This window comes from Verticillium dahliae, genomic scaffold (genome assembly GCF_000150675.1).
Source record: "Verticillium dahliae VdLs.17 supercont1.13 genomic scaffold, whole genome shotgun sequence".
NCBI lineage: Eukaryota > Fungi > Ascomycota > Sordariomycetes > Glomerellales > Plectosphaerellaceae > Verticillium > Verticillium dahliae.
This window is the reverse complement of record NW_009276944.1, coordinates 802,737-811,883: the sequence shown is the minus strand read 5'-3', so window position 1 is coordinate 811,883 and position 9,147 is coordinate 802,737. Positions and strand designations below refer to the sequence as shown.

Below are 9,147 nucleotides of genomic sequence, written 5' to 3'. Positions count from 1 at the left end.
CTGTTGGCCGACAATGGCATCCAAGTGCAACCTTGGACTTGGTCCAAATACCCAACCATGAACGGCCCGCCTGGCGTGACGCTCAATCATATGGGCCAGGCTGTCGAGACGGACGAGGTCAAGGGGCAATGGACCCAGATACGGTCTGTATGGGTCAAGAACTACAAGGCCGAACCGGCCGTCATCGCCACGAGGCTCAAGAATTCGGCACGCTCAGCTCTCGAGTCTCGGCCGGCCGACATCCACATCGGTGTCGGCCCTGACATTGCACCCATGAATGCCATCAAGGGGACCAAACTTACTATACTGGGGACAACAATTGACTTGGCGTCGTTCAACGCACCTGATATGGACGAACCAGGTCCCGACGTAAGAGTCGCGCAACCTCTTTACAACAAGTCCATCCAGGCCTACTTGCAGTCAACGATGAACATCAATCCCCCGCCGCATGTGAAGTTGCCTTCACGCGCGGAAGCTTTTGAACTATCTCAGTGGTACTTTGTTTTTGTCTTTCCGTTCCTCCCCGTCTTACACAAACCAACGTATCTGGAAATGCTGGCCAAAATATACGACGACCCGAGTTTCCAGCCGACTGTGGCAGAACTGGTCATGGTGCACATGGTCGTCGCTTCAATTTACTATCAGCAGTCTCTTCGCGCACCTCCAGGAGCCGTGGACTACAATGAGCTGTCCAATCGTCACTACCACTTCGCGCTGGGAAAGTTTTTCGACCTGGCGTCGTCACAGACCATATCTGCCGTCCAAGCCATGGCCATGATTGCTGCTCATGGCCGCAGCTTCCCCAAACCAGGTTGCGGTTTTGTTGTAGCCCACTATGCGTTTCTGCGGGCTGTTGACATGAACCTCCACCGGGCTGTCAAGCAGGAGGGCGAGACGACAAATCTGGACCTGGAGATTCGCAAGCGGACGTGGTGGACGATTCTTGCTGTTTGTGTCACCCTAGCCGGACGACTAGGGCGACCCATGCCAATCACCGTTGACGAGTACGACATTGAGTTTCCCGAGCCTGTAGCGGATGAGCTGCTCACCCCGGATGGACTGCTTGCTAGCTCTAGCACATCGCAGTGCGAATTCCATCCTGGACTCGCTGGGTTTCGCATCATTCCTCTGCTGATCGAGATGTACACCAATATTTACAGCGTCAAGCGCGATCCTACCACCTATGTCGATGTTGTCGATACTCTCGAGGAGAAGCTTCGCATGTGGAAAGAAGACCACCCACCCTCGCTGCGACCAGACCTTCCCACAAATGATCCCCAAGATGGCCAGCAGCACATGTATCAGCTCTATGTTGAGATGATGGAGCTTGAGCTCCGCCTGGCACTTCGCAGCCCCTCGGTGGCTATGACGACTGACCGCAAGATTTTGGCCGAGAATTCACACATATGCGAGGAGACAGCTGCCCGCATGCTAGAGCATGCAAAGGCCCTTCACAAACTCAAGTGTCTCGACGTGACGTGGTACCAGATTGCCATTTTCGCGGCAGCCATGTTCACAACGCTCGTGGCGCACTGGGAAAGGCGTTTTGACCCGAACGAGCAGAGCTCGACACTGCGGCGCGACATGACAGATTGGCTGAGCATCATTCACTCTATTGCTGTTGCTCTTGGTATGTCTCCGCTCCCAGGTCATTGAGACATGATACTAATGTACCAGGCTCGGGTGAACACATCTACAAACAACTCAGTGCCAAGGTCGACTCGACTTTGCGCTGGATTGAACACGACCGGCAGCAACAGCAGCAACAGCAGCAGCAGCGGCAGCAGCATCGACAAAGACAACAGCAAGAGGAGGCGAATGCTCATCTTCAATCTCAACTGGCTGCAATGCCAGAAATCAAACAGGAAATTGTAGAGGGTTCTTTCCCCGCGTCATCCGGCCCTCAGGCAGTGCTGCCCACACAGACTGTGCCGTCCATGGCGAAGGCCTACTACGATGATCCGAACCACAACGGCGGCACAGCATATTCCCAGCTCGCGTATACGGAACCGACAACGCAGGCAGGAATGTTGTCGTCGTACGACAGCAGCTACCTGTATCCCGCCTCTACACCAGAAAGTGCTACTTCCATCATGAACAGTGGCATATCCACGGCGAATCACAATCCTCTAGTGGCTTTCGCATCGCAGGCGACGCAACAAGTGATCCAACCCGAGTCCCCGGCCGTGGACCAGTACCTTTGGCGTCACGTAACAGCGCCAACTGCGCAAGGCACCAACTGGGGCGACTGGGCAGCAGCCATGTCTGCCAGCCAGGAACGATACGGCGCGAACGCGCTCCTCAATATGGGAACTGTACCACGCGAGACGCATGTGCCAGCCGACATGGTCAGCATGAATGCTGCGTCAGCAGGACAGTGGCCGACGCTTCTATGGAACGACAACCAGTCAGAGCATTGACGCGAGCGTGTGAATTTAAGGGCAATGACTGGAAAACCTTGCTTGATTCACGATCATCATTGAGTTTGGTACGGAGTTTACGAAAAAGGCTGGATAGAGACACTGGCGTTTGGCATCTCCTGCAGTCACTTGTCTGGGGTAGCGGGCATGACATGGCGTCGGTGGTGGGGATGGCGTTCATCGGAGACGGGCGGCTCCCGCGGTCGGGCTATGTAATATGACATTTTGGCTGGCGGGGTAACGTGGAGGGGCCTGAGATACCCAACGAATTGATTGACTTGACGATGAGCGTCTTTGATGTAAGCATCATTCACCCTGCCTGTGCCTTGTCTGCTGTCGTGCCCCGGCTAGAGAGGGGAAGGGGCTGCGTGGTGGCCAGGGTACCAGCACCTGTAATGTCAGCGGCTTGTCCGGTAATGCATCTTCTCGGGCCTCCCGGCGCAGGACAAATTCCAAAGACCGAGTTGTAGGGTCTGTACTAATATCAGGCAGAACTGAGGACACGCATGGAAGCCGAAGGTAGGGGGCGGGTACGTTAATTGAACTTTATTATACTATTGCGAGTCGTGACCCTTGCTCTTGAGCAGAGCCCCGTCCTGGCTTTACCCCCGCGCGACGTCGCGGCCGGGCCGGCACGGACAGCTTCATCTCGCGGCAAAGAAATAATAAGAACATTCATGTCGTGAAGCCGAGGACCTGAGGGCATTGTTTTCTGATCACCGTCCCATTCACAAGTCACTCTCTTTTCCTTCAACGATCTGCATCCTTCGTTTCAAAAGTTCAGGCACCTGCACAGACTTGTTGTCACCAGCGCTGACAGCACTACAAAATGATTTTCTCTTCGCTTATTGCTTCGGTGGCCGTGTTCGGCAGTGGCGTCAACAGCTTTGCCATCCGGCAGAATCCGCCTGCTTGGACGACGCTGCCGCCGACGCCGGAGCTGCCGGCGCCCATCAGCACGGCGACGACGCTGATCAACGGCGTCCAACTCTGGATGCAAAAGTACAACGAGAAGGCCAACGCGATCCCCATTGTGATGGACCACGGCGGTCTGGGCTACTCGGCGTACTTCGGGTCCGTCATCTCGCGGCTCGTCGCCGACGGCTACTACGTCATCGCCGTCGACCGCCGCGGCCACGGCCGCTCGACGTTCAACGCCGGCGACGTCTTCACCTTTGACCAGATGGCCGTCGACATCCACGACCAGCTCGCGCACGCCGGCGTCCCGCAGTACGACGTCGTCGGCTGGTCGGACGGCGCCATGACGACGCTCGCGGCGCTCATCAACCCCGTCACGGCGGCGCCCATCCGCAAGGCGTTCGTCTTTGGCGGCGCCGCCAACCCCGAGGGCACCAACGCCACGTTCAGCGACACGGCCATCTTTGCCGAGTTTGTGGCGCGCTGCCGCACCGAGTACGCGGCGCTGCAGCCCGGCGCCGACTTTACGGCCTTTGCCACAAAGGTCGGCACCATGGAGGCCACGCTGCCGCAGTTCACCGACGAGCAGCTCGGCACCATTGACGGGCGCCGCGTCATCATCGTCGGCGCCGAGCACGAGGAGGCCATCAGCCTCGACACGCCGGCCCAGCTGCACAAGGCCATCAAGGGCAGCAAGCTGCAGATTCTCAAGGGCGTCAGCCACTTTGCGCCCATGCAGGACCCTGTGCAGTTTACCCAGGCTGTGGAGGACTTTCTTTGCAAGGCGTAGATGGGTGAGGCAGTTGTAGGGGTGATGATGATGATGATCGTGTTGCATGCATATGGGACCGGAGCGTCATTGATAGATCTAGATTTTCTTTTTGGCATAGAAAAGTCGCCTAGCATATTGGCGAGGGCATGATGACCATATTTTCTCTCGATTGCACCTTCTCTCGGCTTTGTCATCTAGATGACGTTGGGAAAGTGACATGCAGCTCGAGTGCAGCTTCCGCACCTGAACTGCTTGGGGTAAGAGTATTGCGCCCTGTGGCAAGAGTGCCCCATACCACGATGCCGGTTCTTCTGAATACCTACTGCCTGTCTACCAGGTACTGATCTTCTGGCGAGCCTTTTGACAATAGACAACAACTTACAAAGCATAACAACATACGATTGACGTCCAACAGCATCCACGCCGCTTCCTTAAACAGATCATCAGCTTTGAAGACCATAGTGAATACCATACTTTCTCACCCTCTCGATATGGCGACCGACACGTTTCACCTCTTCCGTCGTCTCCCCATTGAACTCCGAAAGACCATCTAGGAGTTTGCCATTCGGCCCCTGAATCGAAACTTGGTTCACTTCTTTACCCTCTCGAACGAACAGGATAAAGAGATACCGGAATTGCATGGCTACGAACTCAACGAGGACCAAACTGCTTGCCTCTACGCCCCGATGCAATATCAAGTTAACGCCACCGGCCTCGACCATGTCGAGCTCTCTTGGCTCAACGACAATGACTCGTTCTACATGCACGACAGTGGCGTCCTGACGGCAAGTCGAGAGTCGCGCCATACCATGATGAGGTATCTCCGACGAGTTCGCGCGAACCCAAGATACGCACCCGGGAGCCTCCTCTTCTTCACTTTCCGAGAGCCGTCGTTGTTTGGCGAGACCTCTCCTCTTCGCCAGTCTTTTGTCGAATTCGACGCCAACGACTTCATAGTTCTCCGGTCACAACACCGCCTTCCGTATGGGACCTGGGTTAACGCCGTCCAGTACCTGGTGAGTGCAAGGCCTTACATCGGCCAGGGGTCAACCATTGGCATTGCCATGGATCCTGACAACTACCCTACCTTTTACGACCACTTCATCGGCGTCCCTGTTCCGGATCTTGCCGTCCCTGTTCCGGAGCTTACCCATCTCTTGTACGAAATCATTGACGAGTGTCGCGAACCCTTCGACGCGATTGACGCCTCGCTCACGATTGCGCTGATTGACAGCCGCCTCGAGATCGACCTGTAGGACGAGGACCTGGAGGATAGGTGTGTGGAGTCACGCGACAAGAACATCATGTTGCTCGATTTGCTCGCATTTCCCAGTGATGTCGCGCCCCCGTGGAGTTTCAGCGACCCAGACATGCTGTACGTCTTCGATGCCTACGCGGATATAATGCGCCACTTGGTGGGACTCATCCAGGTGGACGAGACGGATCAGTGCAGAGTGATGCTCATGGGCACCATACGAGATACTACACTGTAACCTGGTCGTCACCATCCCATAGAGCACCGGCGGGAGCGCCGGCTAATACCGTATTGACCGCCCACGGGTGGTGCATGTTATCATCCCGCTATAGCCCACGGCTAAATGCGCGCAGTCCATCTCCACATGCAACCTTTCCCCCGCATTGCGACTTTGTTGGCCCGCAGATCGTCAATCCATCTCCAACTAGGTTGTTGTCGGGCCCGAACCAGACTTGGAGAAACCTGGACAAAGCTGTGCAGACGACCAGACGATACTACTCCGTTGTGGGGATTGCATTGTAAAGGCTGAAACATCAAATGTACCCTGCCATGCTCCTGGCATGATCTCAATTGCTTTGAACGTGTCATTTCAAGTTGACAAGCAAGGTGATTGCGCAACATCAACCAAAGTACTTCGTCGTTGCGTGCCGGCCGGAGGACCCAGAATGAATCCAGACCCAACGACACGGCTGCCGAAGCCGCAACATCGGGTTTGTTGCCAAGCCCGTGCCGGTACTTCTCCGCCACATCCGATTTCCGATCTTCCCCATGCGGCCCATGCGGGGAAAAACCAACGAACAAGACGTCAGGCCACAGCTACAGTAACACAGCAAACCCGGCGCCAACCTCCCCTTGTCTCCCCTCCCCCCAAAGACAGGCCTCATTTTTACCGAGCCCTGCAAAGCCTTGTCCATACCCCTCGCTATTCTCGGCCAAGAACTCGGTCTTTGGTTCCCAGACGCCATTTATCCGTCCATTCGGCTAGAGTGATGGTCCATTAGCCTTGCAGCCCCAATGACGAATGTTGTGCCTGAAAGGCCAGTGCTTGCCTTTATTGGTTCTGTAGGAGGACTGGAGGCTGGTGTTGTCCTCGGAGCCCGCTCTGTTGCCGCGAAAATGGAAAGAAGCCAACCCTTGGCAGGCAACGATACGACGCTGCCATGCCTGGTCATCTATTTTGCCTCATTGTGGATGGCCTGCTCCGCTACGAAGGAAAGGATCAGACTGGTCACTGGATGGACGTGACCTGCTACGGACGTGGTACTACGGCGTCCTGCGTCCTGAGCTTCGGCCCTGGTTCCTGGGTGCTTTTGCAATGGTTGACGCACTCACATAAGTAGACGTGACGCTCCTCGCCTCTCTTTGTCCTACTGGCTCCCCACGAGTGACAAAACCGCCGATCAGGGTCTCCCATCGCAAGTCAGGAGGCGCGTTCTCACCAATCATCACCTGGAGCACCAACCAAAGCCGAGCCAGCAGGCTACAGACCGCCATGGCCGTCTCCAGCGTCAAGTCATGGTCGATCGCGGCACTTACGAGTCTATTGCCGCTGGTCTCTGCTCTCGGCCAGTCGCCCATCGTCGCCTTTGAGAGCGCTGAGGGGAGCTTCCAGATTGCCGGTGGTGACGTGGGAGGTGGTCAGATCCGCGTGTCCGCCAATGAATACTGGGGCGTCATCCGTGCTGCCGGCGACCTTGCGGCTGACTTTGGCCGCGTGACGGGAACGAACTACACGTTGAGCAATGGCGAGAGCGGAGCCCAACCTGCGGCATATACCTTTGCTCCTGTCGACGTCACAAACAACACTCACGTAGGTGGACCTTGATATTCTGCCTCCAAGAAACTCGTGTCTGACGGCTTTCTAGTTTAGCACAACAGCTGAGGAGTCGCTTTCAGGTCCCGAATACTCCGACCCTGATGCAGGCAGCACTGTCATCATTGCCGGCACCATCGGCCACTCGGAGATTATCGATCAGCTCATCGAGTCTGGCCTCATTGACGTCGGTGAGGTCGAGGGCGAGTGGGAAGCCTTCGTCAGCCAGCTCGTTGAGAACCCTATCGAGGGCGTCGCTCAGGCTCTGGTCATCGCTGGCAGCGACCCTCGCGGCACTATTTACGGCATTTACGACGTCAGCGAGCAAATCGGCGTCAGCCCATGGTACTTCTGGGCCGATGTCCCTACCCGCCAGCGGGAGAACATCTATGCTCTGTCCGAGCGCAAGGTCCAGAAGACGCCGTCCGTCAAGTATCGCGGCTTCTTCCTCAACGACGAACAGCCTGGACTGTCCAGCTGGGTGAGGTAAGTCCGCCATTCCCAACTGCAAAAATTGAAGTCCTGCCCCCATACTGATCTGATACAGCACGCAGTGGAATGACACCTGGAACGATGCGGCGCCGTACAACCGCCACTTTTACGCGCTTATCGGCGAGGTTCTGCTCCGGCTGCGGGCAAACTACCTCTGGCCCACGGTCTGGGGCAGCATGGTGTACATTGACGATCCCTACAACCAGCCCCTGCTCGATGCTTTTGAGATTGTCCTCGGAGGCTCCCACACGGAGCCCATGATGCGGGCGCAGAACGAGTTCCGCACCTTCTACGAGGGCCCGTGGCAGTACACCGAAAACAATGAGACGATTGACGAGTACTTCCGCTACGGCGTCGAGCGTGCCAAGCCCTATGCGCGCAACAGCGTCTGGACCATGGCGATGCGCGGCACGGGCGACACGGCCATCGAGGGCAACCTCGGCATCGACGGCATCGTGAGCATGCTCGAGACGCTGGTCGACAACCAGCGGTCGATCATTGAAGAAGGGCTCGAGATCGAGTCGGCGGCCGAAGTCGACTCGCTCTGGTGCCTGTACAAGGAGGTCCAATCGTATCAGGAGAGGGGACTCGTCGTGCCCGAGGACATCACGCTGCTGTGGGCCGACGACAACTGGGGGAACGTCCGCAGGCTGCCGCTCGCCAACGAGACGGACCGATCCGGCGGTGCTGGTGTGTACTACCACTTTGACTATGTCGGGGACCCGCGCAACTACAAGTGGATCAACACGATCCAGCTCGAGAAGACGGCCTCGCAGATGTACCTGTCGTACGCGCGGCACGCGCGCAAGATCTGGATCGTCAACGTCGGCGACCTCAAGCCCAAGGAGATCCCCATCAGCCACTTCTTCGACATTGCCTACGACATTGACCGCTGGGGCGCCGACGGCACGACCGACTGGGTCCGGGCCTGGGTCGAGCGCGACTTTGGCGGCACACACACGGACGCCATCACGGACATTTTGACACGCTACGGCATGTACGCGGCGCGCCGCAAGTACGAGCTCGTCGAGCCGCAGATCTACTCGGTCATCAACTACCACGAGGCCGAGGCCGTGCTGGAGCAGTGGGCGGCCCTGCGCGAGGACACGCAGGCCGTCTACGACGAGCTCGACGAGGCGTACCAGCCCGCCTTTTTCCAGATGCTGCTGCACCCCGTGCTCGGCGCCGAGATTGTGTACAAGATCCAGATCAACGGCGCCAAGAACCAGCTCTACGCCGGACAGAAGCGCAACTCGGCCAACGATGTCATTCGCGAGTCGGTCGCTCTGATGTACGACGATTCAAACCTGAACGCAGCGCTGGAACGAAGTGCTTGACGGCAAGTGGGCACACATGCTTGATCGTACGGTATGCCGTGTTTGTCTTCTCTTCTCGTGTTCTCGCTTGGCTACGAATGTTTGATTCGATGATTGATCGCATGCAGAACCCCATTTGGGCTACAACGGCTACTGGCATT

The 9,147-nt window shown here is 56.9% G+C and overlaps 4 protein-coding genes across 4 annotated transcripts in view; all 4 read left to right on the top strand.

Annotated features, from left to right (window-relative positions):
• Positions 1–57: 57 nt before the first annotated feature.
• Positions 58–2,720, top strand: VDAG_06213 (uncharacterized protein; the record flags this gene model as incomplete). Its single annotated transcript, XM_009659227.1, has 2 exons — positions 58–1,630; positions 1,678–2,720. 2 exons carry the CDS (start codon positions 58–60, stop codon positions 2,418–2,420), a joined length of 2,316 nt encoding a protein of 771 aa, XP_009657522.1. The 3' UTR covers positions 2,421–2,720.
• Positions 2,721–3,249: 529 nt separating this feature from the next.
• Positions 3,250–4,128, top strand: VDAG_06212 (alpha/beta hydrolase; the record flags this gene model as incomplete). Its single annotated transcript, XM_009659226.1, has 1 exon — positions 3,250–4,128. One exon carries the CDS (start codon positions 3,250–3,252, stop codon positions 4,126–4,128), a length of 879 nt encoding a protein of 292 aa, XP_009657521.1.
• Positions 4,129–4,796: 668 nt separating this feature from the next.
• VDAG_06211 (uncharacterized protein) lies at positions 4,797–5,603 on the top strand (the record flags this gene model as incomplete). The annotated part of the gene is made up of 2 exons (XM_009659225.1): positions 4,797–5,362; positions 5,444–5,603. 2 exons carry the CDS (start codon positions 4,797–4,799, stop codon positions 5,601–5,603), a joined length of 726 nt encoding a protein of 241 aa, XP_009657520.1.
• A 1,254-nt stretch (positions 5,604–6,857) lies between these two features.
• The window catches only part of VDAG_06210 (uncharacterized protein), a gene marked incomplete at both ends in the record, with an annotated part of 3,663 nt that continues 1,373 nt past the window's right edge, over positions 6,858–9,147 (top strand). Inside the window, 3 exons of the mRNA XM_009659224.1 lie at positions 6,858–7,175; positions 7,231–7,664; positions 7,726–8,999. Coding sequence (XP_009657519.1) covers positions 6,858–7,175; positions 7,231–7,664; positions 7,726–8,999 — 2,026 coding nt within the window. The remainder of the gene's footprint in view (positions 7,176–7,230; positions 7,665–7,725; positions 9,000–9,147) is intronic.